General features: G+C 40.4%; 1 protein-coding gene across 2 annotated transcripts in view; it reads left to right on the top strand.

Annotated features, from left to right (window-relative positions):
- Nucleotides 1-14,425, top strand: part of LOC146857246 (pancreatic secretory granule membrane major glycoprotein GP2-like) — a 606,316-nt gene that overhangs the window by 561,129 nt on the left and 30,762 nt on the right. For both annotated transcript variants that reach the window (XM_085647755.1, XM_085647754.1), the window contains one exon: nt 4,820-4,912. In XM_085647755.1, the coding sequence (XP_085503881.1) occupies nt 4,820-4,912 (93 nt within the window). The remainder of the gene's footprint in view (nt 1-4,819; nt 4,913-14,425) is intronic.

Raw genomic sequence — 14,425 nt, forward strand, 5'->3', positions numbered from 1 at the left:
CATGTTATAGTTAGCGGAAATTTTACTGATAAAAAACCAATGAAATTCCCCCGTTATAGTTAGTGCAGGCAACTATAACTCACGCGACCGCAATCTTCTGCTGATGACATATGTGTCTTTATGAAAAAAAAATATTTGTAATATATGTATAGCTAAAAATGTATGGAAGAAGACATGGGCAAATAAGTGTCTAAATACAGTATTAGCATCAGCAGAAGATTGCGGTCGCGTGAGTTATAGTTGCCTGCACTAACTATAACGGGGGAATATATATATATGTATATATATAATATCTGGATGTATCTATATTCAAGATGGTTGCCAATGCTTCCTGGTTGAAGTGTTGGCGGCCAATCAGATCTCACCATGAGATCTGTGCTTAGGCTCCGCCCAGATATACAAATTTATTTTTCATTTAATAACTCCAAAACATCGAATGGATTTGCACCAAATAACTAAAGTAGCTCTTTGTGAGCGAAGAGCTAGCTTTCTGCCAAAATTTGTGTAATTCCATTCAGTGGTCTGGGCTGTAGTCGTATCTAAAATCCCTATTAGAAATTTCACCCCCTTTTTTCTCAGCCCCCGATTGACAGATTAACCAGAAACTTCCAAGAGAGCAGTTGAAGTGAGTGGCAAATTAATTTTGAAAATGTTGTGAAGATTCATCAAACAGTATCAAAGTTATTAGCAAAACGAAAAATGCTCTGTCTACGGAAACTAGGTCAGAACTAAAACTACCTACCGGCTACCACCAGCAGGTAATATTCATTAATACATATATACATACATACATAAAGACCGTGGTTGTATTCATGAAAGGGAGGGGGGCTGCAAGCCCACCCATGGTGCCATAATTTGTTTATATGGGAAGGGGAGCCCCAAATCCAGAGCCACAAAAGGTCACGGGGAGCCCAACCGAGGGATCAAAATATAACAAAATGAAGAGGGGGCCGCGTGGCTCCCTCCCCAAGCCATTAATGGCCTCAGGAACCCCATACCCCGGGGCCAGCTCAGTAGCTATGTCCAGGGGAGCCCACCCCGTGACATAGTGGTTTCCCTGCCTGTAGCGGCACAAGCAGGGAAACCTGTGCTTCAATCTCCCGCCAAGCAGGAGCAAACACCAAGTCCTTTTCCAATTGACAAGAGCTTTGGAAATGCTCCCGCACGCTAGAAGCTCATTCTTGATATGTTTCCGTGCCTGCACTGAAGGGGGCAGGGAAACAGATCAAAATATTTCTTACGCCCGGATGGAGCAGCATTAGGAGCTGCTCCATGCAGTTGGGAGCAATGCCGACTTGCACTGTATGCGGGGGGCTGGCTGGGACCAAGGGGGCCTTGTAGCTCCCACTGGGGCACACAACAAGAGTATGGTGAGTGCCCATTGGTGGGCACCCAACTTTAACAGGTTAGGGTCCCAGAGGATGGAGTCCTCAGGGCCAGAATTGACCATGGCCATCCTCCTGAAAATGACGCTGTGCCCTGGGGGAAGGTGACCTGAAGGACGAAATAGTCTGGGAAGGGGTGCCGCATGCCCCCCTTCCCTTAAACATCACACCCGCTCTGGCAGGATGGGGTCCCTGGGCCTAAATTGGCTGGGGGAGGGAGGATGAATGCCCCCTCACCTTGAAAATGCAGCCAGGCCCCGGGGGATGTGGTCCCCGGACCATAATCGTCCTGGTTAGGGGAGCCACGCATGTCCCCTCTTTATTTAAAGGAGTGGCATTGAGGTTTGGGTGTTCCCCAGGGCCTAATGGCGCTTGGGGAGGGGGGCCATTTGGCCCCCTCCCCATTTAAAAGAAAGGTCCTGGAAGATGGGGTCCCTAGGGCCTAATATGTTTCAAGGAGGGGGGCCATGCGGCCCCTCTCCCATTTAAAAAAAGGTCCTTGAGGATGGGACCCCTAGGAACTCCTGAGGCTTGGGGAGGGTAGCCACATGGCCCCTCTCCCCTTTACAAAAAAAAGCCCTGAGGGATGGGGTCCCTAGTACCAGGCCCTGCAGCCAACTCCTACCAGCGCACGGCCGGCCAGGCCCTGTGGCCAACCCCCGACGTGAATGACCGAAGGCCCTGCGTAGTGTGGGGTTGGCTGCCTACAAGGGGTTGCCTGTATCTGGAGGATTGGCCACAATCCCTGCAGCCAACTGCTCGCCTTGAACAGCCGATGGACATGCACGGCAGGGGATTGGATTTATGTATCATAATTAAATATTACTTTAAGTTTAGAAAAATCCTAGAAATTGACTGTAAAAACCAGAGGTTAACGTAACATTATAGTTAAGTGTGATAAAAAGATGTTTTTTTTTAAAAAAAACTTGGAAATTCACAGCAAAAACCAAAGTTTAAAGTAATGGTATAGTTAGGTGAATTTGTCATTAAAAAAACCACAGAAATTCACCAGCTTTAGTTAGCAGAGCTAACTGTACCTTGCGCCCCCACCATGCACTGCTTATGATCTCACGTATGGCATCACTTATGATATATTCTATGACATAATTTATGACATCACTCATAACATCTCAAATGGCATCATTAATGACACCGTCCAAGCTTCTTTTGTACACATTGCACTTTAAACGGGTATACCCTTAGAGGCGTGAAAGTAAGTGCAAAATAGCTCAGAATAATATGAAGTGTCTGTACTGGCATCATACATACAATCCTCATAGCTAAAGCAAATTTGTGTTATTTCGAACATTGACCCAATACCATACACTTCATAGGTAGCCGAGTTTATGTTGATTGTGAACGACAGATGAAAGGGTAACCTATCCTGAGCATGATGTTCAATCTGAATACAGCTGTTCATGGAAAGCCAGGTTCCTTGAGATACTCACGCCTTGTAACATAACTAATGCCCTACTACGGACACCCTATACTTGTGCCAAACCCCTGACTGTCACTGAAACTACAATGAGAAGTAAAGTGGATTTGTGTAGAAAAGTGGGTAAAACAGTGTTTATATTTATATACTTGTTAATAAAGGTAATATCCCTATGTTGATGCAGATTTCCTGTTAATTGTTTTTTCGAGCTGTTTAGCTCTTTATATCACATTCAGCATTTTAACTGAATTTGAAGAACTGTTCGATTACAAATGATCTAAATTAAAAAATGATATTAAGTGCTTAAATTACAACAAACCCTTTTAACATGAATTGTCCAAATCAGATTCCATATTTAGGGATGCATATCTCAAGTACAAATAATTTAGAAGATACGTCGAGACTGCATGTGATATTGATATGGTAAGAGCAAGTATACAGTGCAATGTATTTTATTCAAGATTGTGTTTTTTCAATCACCAGTATCCAAATAACTCAACATTACTCTTTAACTAAGAATAGCATATCTATTTCAACATATTCACATCCACATAATATCAAAGCTGCACCAAATATCCAATTGTGATTGAACAAATCAAAACTTCAGTCCGTATTGAAAAATATGTAATGTTGCTTCTTTATTAATTCCTTTATGGTACCACAGCCAACGCGTTTCGTTCTCTAGATAGAACTTCTTCAGGGCTCTATTGTTCTTCCCGCCGTGATATAGTCCATCAGTTAACAACAAATGGTAACAAATGTCGCTTCTTAGTGAGGTAATCGGTGTTCTTTAATATATATCTTTATTGGCAGGCAAATCTCAAAAAGGCGATATAATTGTCGCACAAGGGAATCCCAGCAAAGATATGTGTTGGGACAACACTGTACCTAGAGTTGTGTTCTGATAAACACAGCTCCATGCTCGACATTCATCTTCCCGCCAGTAGTTCACGAATTGTAATTGTGCGACTATTATATCGCCTTTTTGAGATTTGGCTGCCAATAAAGATATATATTAAAGAACACCAATTACCCCACTAAGAAGCGACATTTGTTACCATTTGTTGTTAACTGATGGACTATATCATGACGGGAAGAACAATAGAGCCCTGAAGAAGTTCTATCTAGAGAACGAAACACGTTGGCTGTGGTACCATAAAGGAATTAATAAAGAAGCAACATTACATATTTTTCAATACGGACTGAACTTTTGATTTGTTCAATCACAATTGGATATGTGGTGCAGCTTTGATGTCGTTTGAATTTGTATTTTACCCTGGGTTTAAGGGTGGTGCTTTTGGACAGAGGGCACTTTCAAAGCGTGCACACAGACCTGTTTAACATTGTACTGGTTTTATTTCCGAAGTTGGTGCCTCTGCAGGTGAATTGGTCCACTGTCCGTGTGTTTTTTGATAGTGAGAAAAATACTTTTTTCAAATCAAATGGAACTTTCATATATCCTTTCAGATGGCACAGGACAATTTATTTCAGAGATTGATTAAAATAAGATTGACTAGGACAGCTCTCAGAAAACTCTACTGTGCTGCCACCTTGCCTCATATTTATTATCTGTTGGCATTACATTAATGACTTGATTTTCATTTTTTGCCAGTTTTCCCCTCAAAATGTATTCTGTGCTTTATCTTGAATTTTATTTTGCTTGTTTACTTTGTTTAGTCTTACTGAACTATTTCTATAATTCACAATGCTTTCTTTATATTTTGGTATATTGTTGTACAACCTAACTATAAAGCATTGGTAGCCAAAATGTAAGGTGATAAATTGAAACTCCAAATTTTTCCTGAGAGTAAATATTATAATGCCTTTAAAGGGAGTACAACTTTATTTCTCATAAGAGATCTCTGCAACAAGTATATATCTGGAAAAGAACAGCAATTATTTTTAGAAGCATTACTCCCACTGAAACACATCTAGTGTTAAATTAGCTGGGTAACACATATGTGTAATAAGAAATTGTCTTGCTCATGTGTTCTCACAGGCTCCTGTCAATGCCCAGGCTGTGCATCGGATGAGATCTGCAATAATGCCACATCCAGCTGTGACTGTGACCTGAATCCATACATACGCTCCGGTAATGTATGCTGAGGGATTCGGGTAACAAACTCTTTGCGATAAGAGCCAGATATCTAAGTCAGTGTGTTCGAACATTGTGTCCATACACAGAAACTGAAACTGTACTACACAGTAGTCAGAGGGATGTGTCAGCTGAACACAGACAAATAACAGGCTATGACACAAAGCCCATAGGAGTGGGATGAACATACAAAAAATATATGATGTTACAGCGCATGCAATTACAACACATGCTTTTACAATGCAGTCTTTACATCACAACTACCATTACATTGCATGATTTTACAACGCATGCGATTACAACGCATTTTTTAAAACTACCATTACAACGCATACCATTACAATGCTTAATACTTTTAGGGCAACAGTAGGGTAAGTGTTGGATAGTGCAGGGGTAAAAATTACTATTCCCACTCCAGTGAGTGCAACAGTAGGGTAAGTGTTGGATAATGTAGGGGTAAAAATTACTAAGTGTTGGATAGTGTAGGGGTAAAAATTACTATTCCCACTCTAGTGAGTGCAACAGTAGGGAAAGTGTTGGATAGTGTAGGGGTAAAAAATACTATTCCCATGTACCCCAAAACCCATAGCCACCCTAATACTAAAAAAATCTCCAATACTTACCTTATAATGTGTTGTAATGGCATGCGTTGTAATGGCATGCGTTGTAATGGTGTGCGTTGTAGTGACGTGTTGTAATGGCATGCGGTGTAAAGGCAGTTGCGTTGTAACAGTTGTGTTGTAAAGGTAGGTCGTTGTAATGACTGCGTTGTAATGGATGTTTCCCACATACAAAGAGGGTAAAGACCCGAAATGGTGATATTAGCATTGCTCTAGTTTGAATAGGATATGGTAGTACTCTGAATATATCAGTACAGAATTTATGAAGGCTAGTGGGAGTGCTATAAGCACTTTTCAGGTACAGAAGGGGTTAAGGTCCCTGGTGTGGTATAAATTATGCTGAGGTATATTAGGGGTAAGGTAGATAGGATGTAATGTGTAATGCACAGGTATGGAATGGTGAAGGCCCAATGTGGTAATATTGTTTCAATGCAAGATAGATGGTTTGGTGATACCCCATACCTTATGAATTTGATCTTCATACCTGACAAAAAGAGAACTTAATCGTGAAATAATTAACACTAGCTCAACTTCATGACTTTAAGTGCTTTTTCTGATGTTATTCAAAAAGCAAGTTGGTACAAAACGAAAATGCCGTTAGTAAAACAAGAAATGAAAAAGAGTTGAATACTTCAGTCCAATTGACATATCATTTGTCATATCATCTATGTTCATAAGTAATAGTGCCACCTTGGAGAAGAGGGGCATGAGCGGTGATGCAGTTTGTAAAGGCATGGTGGCTAAAAAGTAAAAGGGGTGATAGCAGAGAGAAGTTAAAGGATCTTAGTAGTCCCAGGCCTACCATATACCAAATGAAGCCCTGTTTCAATCTGTAACCTAGACGTTCACCAGAATTCAACAGTTGATAGTGTAAAGGCTATGTCACCTTCTATGACTCAAAGAAGCCTCCTCAGAGGCTGACATAAATTATAAGCATTGTACTTAAGGTGGGTATTTGCGGGATCTCCCAATGGAGGGTATTAGTCTTGTTGATAATTGTCTTTTAGGGTAATTAGATTGTGAGGAGTCTGTATCACAAGTGCAGACTCACCTTACAGTGGTAAGAAGCAGGAGTAGGAAGAGAGACAACAGTAGGTATATTTGTTCACTGTTTATGTTATTGACTTCTTTTTGATTGGTAGAACGTTAATGCTGCCACTCCTCCCGCTGGTGGAGCTGTATGTTTATAGAATTAGAAATACTGTGCTTAAACTGTTGGCTGACCTGCAATATATGAATAAGAAAGAAAACAGTCAGCTGTAAAGTGTATCTCCCGTCTTCTCACTGTAGCCTGGCCATTGAGCTTGATTTGGTGATTGCTAAATTGCTTGTCAGCACATGCCTCTGCTGTGTCTGTGTCCTGCCTCTGCACATGTATCAGTGATTTTTGTCTTTTGGGCATGCCCTAATGATTGATATATTTCTCGTCACAGGCTCTGAAGCTCTACCTCTTCGCTGTATCTGAGCATGTGCTGGTGGTTGCTATCTAACTTGTTTTCAGGTTGCATGACACCATGTTGAGAAAACAATATCAACTCACTAAAATATCTCTGATAAATATTGATAACCTATATATTGCGACCCTATAATTAACAGTAAAGGCACAAATATTGACAACAAAAATACCGCCGAACAAATATCTTGAATACAACAATAGCTAAAAAAAGCCGAATATTATCACTACATTTAAACTAACGAAACATAACAACAATCACAAAAAACAAAATCTAGAGTACCTGAAAATCCTCACAATTCGAAGAATTCAAATTACACACACACAGATGTATATATATATATATATATATATATATATATATATATATATATATATATATATATATATATGCGCTCCACACAATCTCGTCGTAACGGGAAAAAGACTCGGACTCCAAAGTTTGCATGCAGTTTTGTTTATTCGCACAAGTGCAAAACGACGCGTTTCGCCATTACGGCTTGGTCACGTGACCAAGCAGTGATGTCACTGACCATGTCATGAGTGATGTAATATGTGACGTCATCAGCAGTGCATTGCGGGGGCGCGAGTTATAGTTAGCTGAACTAACTATAACAGGGGAATTTCTAGGGTTGTGTACGATGGAAATGTCCAGCTAACTATAATGCCCCTGAAACCTATGGTTTTTTTTGTGAATTTCAAAGGTTTTTTAAATGCTAATTCCTAACTATAACGTGCATGAAACCTATGGTTTTTTCAGTGAATTTCAAAGGTTTTTTAAATGCCAATTCCTAACTATAACGCCCCTGAAACCTTTGGTTTTTTCAGTGAATTTCAAAGGTTTTTTAAATGCCAATTCCTAACTATAACGTGCATGAAACCTATGGTTTTTTCAGTGAATTTCAAAGGTTTTTTAAATGCTAATTCCTATCTATAACTTATTTCAGAAGATATCATGTTTAATGATTTTGATTGGATTTCTATATTTTTCAAATTCAGTGTGTCAATTTCATTAATTATCTTTTTTTTAAAATACTTTATTATCACCATTTTTTAAACTTATTTTTTCAATTAATTCTTTTAAGAATTAAAAAATATTATTTGAACTTAATGGGTTTTTCAAACATATTTTTTAATATTTTTCAAAATATTTTTTTAACCTTATGTTCAAAACTGTATTTTATATATTTTTTTCAATGTTTTTGGATCCGCGCACCCTATGCGCACCGTTCTCGATCCCTACGTGATAGCATGCGCGCATGGTATGCATTGGGTACGTGTTTAGTGCGCAATCGCAATGAGACCGGTACGCGACTCCCAGCCTATACGCGACACGTTCGATGTACGTAATGCCGTGATAGCACGGCTGAGGACCTTAGGTTAGACCTTCCCAAAGTGAATCTCTTCGATATAGATGAAATCATGACGGCCCTGAACACGGTTGCCCGTGGCCGTGCGCCTGGTCTCGACGGTGTCCCAGCAGACTTATTTGTAAATGATAAGGATCGTTGGTGCCAGTATATTCTCCTTCTTATCAACGCTATTGCCCTCGGTGCTACGGTCCCAAAAACTTGGCAGGGTGCAGGCATTATCCCAATTTTCAAGAAAGGCGATCGATCCCTGCCAGGCAATTATAGGCCAATAAGCCTTATTGATACCATCCAGAAGGTCGTGGGACGTGTGATTGTCAACAGGCTCCTGGAATGGGTGGATGAGACCAATGCTCTCTCACAATTCCAGGCTGGCTTCCGACGGTCCACAAGTACGGTGGACCAGGCATTCCGCTTTACTCTAATTCAATGGAAGACAGTGACGCTGGGCAAAGGCAGCTTGTATGCTGCCTTTGTCGATCTACGGGCCGCATTTGACCTCGTTCCCCGTTCTAAGCTATGGCTGGTATTAAATAAACAGGGACTTCCAAGCGATTTATTGTCTTTGATTATGAGATTGCACGAATCTAACTATGCCAGAATCCAGTGGGGAGGACACGGCTCGGTAACCTCGGACTTTCCTGTCGAAAGGGGAGTGCGGCAGGGTTGCTCGATGGCTCCTGTTCTTTTCACCCTATACATTAATGATGTTGTAGCCCGAATGACTTCTGCCCAAGTGGACGCCCCTTTTTTAGCTGGGACCAAAATTCCCATTTTAATGTTCGCTGATGACACGCTCATCCTATCTAAGACTCCAAGTGGACTCCAGCGTGCCTTATCCATTTTTGATGAATTCTGTAGGGAATATGGATTAGAAATTAACACTGCCAAAACAAAGTTAATGACATTCAATCCTCACTGTAGCTTTAAAACAAAAATTATTTTGAATGATCGCCCGTTGGAAGTAGTAAACACCTTCACATATTTGGGCATGCATATTTCCACCGAGCAAAATTGGCGACATCACACTGATTTAGCTACACTTAGGCACAGACAATTGACAGGTGCTATTTCCTCAGAACATAGAAAATCATTGACCAAACCTATAAAACCAGTCTTACAGGTGTACGAAGCTAAAGCTATAGGCTCCGCCTTATATGGTGCAGAGCTTTGGGGCTTTGAGAAGGTTGCTGCCCTTCAAATTTCAGAAAATAAATTTTTTAGGGCAATAACAGGTCTACCTAAAAGTACCCCATTGTTGCCTCTTAATTACGATCTGGGCCGGAAAGCAATCTTGGATTTGGCACAACTGTGCCCTATTCTGTATTGGCGCAGGATATGGACAACTCCTGCCCTTTCTCACTATGTAGAGGGTTTTCTAGATATCATAAGGTCAGATGCTTTCCATAAAATAGATTGGCTAAAGGCACTTAGGACATCTCTGTGTAATCTTGGCTTGCGTACACTTTGGGATGATCCGGCGGGAGCATCTTTTCCATCTAAAATTGCCTTAAAGATTATATATTGGGAGTCGGTTGCAAGACGGAACTGGAGCAGTTCGTGTGCTGGTTCCATGACTGCAGACTTTCTTGAGGTTAAGATGTATCCCTGTCTGGAACCATATTGGGACATCATAACGAGGCCCCTGGAAAGAAAGCTCCTTTTCCAACTGAGAGTAGGCGCTCTTCCCCTCAAATCTTTGACATCTAAGTGGGCAGGGGGTTCATGTGACGGATGTCCTGCCTGTGGTGCAGACAGGGAGACTATTGGACACTTTTTATTTGTCTGCAGGTTTTACGCGGCTCCAAGGCGTTACTGGTTGTCTCCGATGTGTAAAAATTTAGGAACAACTAGTGGCAGTGTGGCCTTGCGTATAATACGTACTAATACCTTGCCATGGATCACAGTGGCCACTGCAAAATATTTAGGCTGGGCGTGGACAATCAGACAGAGATTGCTAGTCATTTGACTACTCTCGTGATTTAGGAGAGACTGCTAGTCTTCTGACTATTCTCTCTAATGTTTTATCTTTTTTAAAAAAACCCTTTTTTAACTCTTTATTCTTGATGAACTATATGTTATGGTGATGTACATGACATATGTATGCTTTGTATATACCGATTTCAATTTAATTCCTTTTTATTCTGTATGAATTTTTTATTGTAAATGTTCTTGCTTTTATGAATAATATTCGAATAAAGCATACCTTGATTGACTGACTGTAATGCGACGTTTACGCGCTTCCGCGATGCGTCATCCGCGTCTATGACGCGGTAGGTGCGCGGATCCCGCCAAGTATTTAACATTTAAAAAAACATATGTATGTATTTCATGTGAATATTAATTGAAGACAAACTCTAAACTAGTCTTAAAACTAAAATATTTTTACATCTAATCCTATAATTTTGTTTTATTCTATTTCGCGGATGCGCGCTGGGTGCGTGATGCGTAAGCGCACGGTGCGCAGATCCCATGTGACCTGCAAAAAAAGAGATTTAATTGGTTCATTACATTTCCTCTTCTAACTATTGAAAGACCCCACCCATTTCAATCATTCTTCTTTGACCATCTTTAGAGCACCATCTCTTTGGAGAGAAGAAGATTTTTTAGACTAAGTTTACACTTAGCTCTAACTTTTTTCAAGCAAAAATGGCTTCAGGGCAGCAGGCATCACCTGCATCACCTCATACTTCTGAGGATGAAATTTTGCCGGAGGCACCACCCAAAAAACATTTTTCTTCAGTGGTGTGGAAATGTTTTACTTTTCCCGAGGGGCAGAATAAGACCAATGCCACCTTGGTCACGTGCAAGATTTGCAAAAGAGTCCTGTCGCGAGGGGATCCTAACAAGAAATACTCTTGCGGCACAGCAAGTATGATGAAGCACATGAGGACCCTTCATCTGAACAATCTTGCACAAGAAGAGTGCCGACGGATGAGAAACACTCCTGTTCTGTATCTGTAAAAAAGAATCACAAATAAATGTATATTAATAACTTTCAAAATTATACTATTCCATTACTGTACAAACACATTTTATATAAATACTGACTAAGAAACTATAGCCCTGAACCACAAGTGTGACGATGGTTAAAGCACTAGGGGCCCGATTCACAGAACTAACTTAAGACAAAATCCTAAACTTACTACTTTTGGTATTCACAGAAGTTAGGATTTTGTCTTAAGTTTGTCTTAAGACAAACTTAAGACAGACTTAAGACAGTCTTAATACAGACTTAAGACAGTCTTAAGACAGACTTAAGACAGTCTTAAGACAGGCTTAAGACAGACTTAAGACAAACTTAAGACAGACTTAAGACAGACTTAAGACAGACTTAAGTTAGGATTTTGTCTTAAGTTTGTCTTAAGTCTGTCTTAAGTCTGTCTTAAGTCTGTCTTAAGTTTGTCTTAAGTCTGTGTTAAGACTGTCTTAAGTCTGTCTTAAGACTGTCTTAAGTCTGTCTTAAGTTTGTCTTAAGACAAACTTAAGACAAAATCCTAACTTCTGTGAATACCAAAAGTAGTAAGTTTTGGATTTTCTTTTAAGTTAGTTCTGTGAATCGGCCCCTACGTGCATAGTGCATACTACTTTGAAGCAGTTCATGCCCTAAAGCCTACCTCACTAAAACACTACATGCTAACTGACTAAATGATTACAGTACTATAAGGAGACACACTGGGTGAGTGACAGGGTGTTTGCTAGAAGTGTATGAATACTAACTAGGGAATTGAAGGTGTGAAACACAATTGTGTAGGTGATTAGAGGACTGCATCCATACTGCATAGGCATTTAAAGCAGTCCATGTGCTAAGGCCTGGCTCACTGCATGACTACTTGGGTACTGACTGAATGATTAGAGTACAGCAAGGAGAGTGCCTAGGTGAATTTATAAGTGCTAGGCTTTTCGCACAGGGAATGGATTAGTACTTGGTACTGAATGGGTCACTAGAGGAGTGCAAAGGCAGTGACAAGATGTTTGCTGGACTGTATGGATACTGACTAGGAAATTGAAAGTGTGAAAGACAAGTGTCTAAGTGGTTAGAATACTGCATACATAGTGGATAGGGGTTTGAAGCAGTCCATGTGCTAAGGCCTGGCTCAGTGCATGAATACTTAGGCACTGACTGAATGATTAGAGTACTGCAAAGATAGTATCTTGGTGAATTTATAAGTGTTTGAGTTTTCGCACAGTGAATGGATTAGTACATGATGCTGAATGGGTCACTAGAGGACTGCAAAGGGAGTGACAGGGTGTTTCCTGGAAGTGTATGGATACTGACTAGGGAATTGAAGGTGTGAAAGACAATTGTGTAGGTGGTTAGAGGACTGCATGCATAGTGGATAGAGGTTTGAAGCAGTCCATATGCTAAGGCCTGGGTCACTGGATCAGTACTTGGGTACTGACTGAATGATTAGAGTACTGCAAGGAGAGTGCCTGGGTGAATTTATTAGGGTTTGGGTTTTGGCGCAGTGAATGGATTAGTACATGATGCTTAATAAGGTCACTAGAGGAGTGCAGGGGAGTGACAGGGTGTTTGCTGGAAGTGTATGGATACTGACTGGGGAATTGAAGGTGTGAAAGACAAGTGTGTAGGTGGTTAGAGGACTGCATGCATAGTTGATAGGGGTTTGAAGAAGTCCATGTGCTAAGGTCTGGCTCAGTGCATGAATACTTAGGCAGTGACTGAATCATTAGAGTACTGGAAAGAGAGTGTCTTGGTGAATTTATAAGTGTTTGGGTTTTGGCACAGTGAATGGATTAGTACATGGTGTTGAATAGGTCACTAGAGGACTGCAAAGGGAGTGAAAGGGTGTTTCCTGGAAGTGTATGGATACTGACTAGGGAATTGAAGGTTTAAAAGACAAGTGTATAGTATGTTAGAACACTACATGCATACTGCATAGACATTTGAAGCAGTCTATTTGGTACTTAGAAACTGAATAAATCATCAGACTACTTCTAGGACAGTGCTTGGGTAAAACTTTTAAATTTTCAGTTCTGCCAGAGTGAAGAGAATAGTACATGGTACTGCACCTTAGTGTCAAACCCTGACTCATTTTATCAATGCATAAGCAAAGACTAGCTTCTAATGCTACTAAAACTTGACAACATGACAGGTTTTAAAAGAGTTATCTGCTAACAAATACACAATGTTACCAAATGCTTCTCTCACAGTGGTTCCCAAATGCACACAGACTCACAGTGTGATTCTAGACAACAACCACTATACCTAGGAGTTTACCAAAAATCATTCACTACTGTGGAAGTGGTAAGGGAACTGCACACAATCTTCATATTTCAGGACTGCACTTTTGTGTCAAAGCCTGACTCATTTAATCAAATCATAAGCAAAGACTGGCTTCTAATGCTACTAAAACTTGACAACATGACCGGTTTTAAAACAGTTATCTGTCAGCAAATACACGATGTTACCAAATGCTTTTCTCACAATCCTTACCCAAATGCACACAGACTCACAGTGTGATTTTAGACAAGCAACACTATCCTAGGAGTTTACCAAAACTCATTCACTAGTCTAGAAGAGTTAATGGTACTGCACACAATCTACATATTTAAGTACAGCACATCAGTGTCAAAGCATGACTCATTTAATCAACGCATAAGCAAAGACTGGATTCTAATGCTACTAAAACTTCACAACATGACAGGTTTTAAAACAGTTATCTGTCAGCAAATACATGATGTTACCAAATGCTTCTCTCACAGTGATCCCAAATACACACTAACTCACAGTGTGATTCTAGACAAGCACCACTATCCCTAGGAGTTTACCAAAACTCATTCACTGCAGTGCAAGTGGTAAGGGAACTGCACACAATCTACATATTTCAGGACTGCACTTTTCTGTCAAAGCCTGACTCATTTAATCAAAGCATAAGCCATAACTGTCTTCTAATGCTACTAAAACTTCACAACATGACAGGTTAAAACAGTTATCAGTCTGCAAATACACGATGTTAACAAATGCTTCTCTCACAGTGGTTCCCAAATGCACACATACTCACTGTGTGATTCTAGACAAACAACACTATCCCTTGCACTATAC

The sequence above is a fragment of the Triturus cristatus genome, chromosome 3_2 (assembly GCF_964204655.1).
Source record: "Triturus cristatus chromosome 3_2, aTriCri1.1, whole genome shotgun sequence".
Lineage (NCBI taxonomy): Eukaryota > Metazoa > Chordata > Amphibia > Caudata > Salamandridae > Triturus > Triturus cristatus.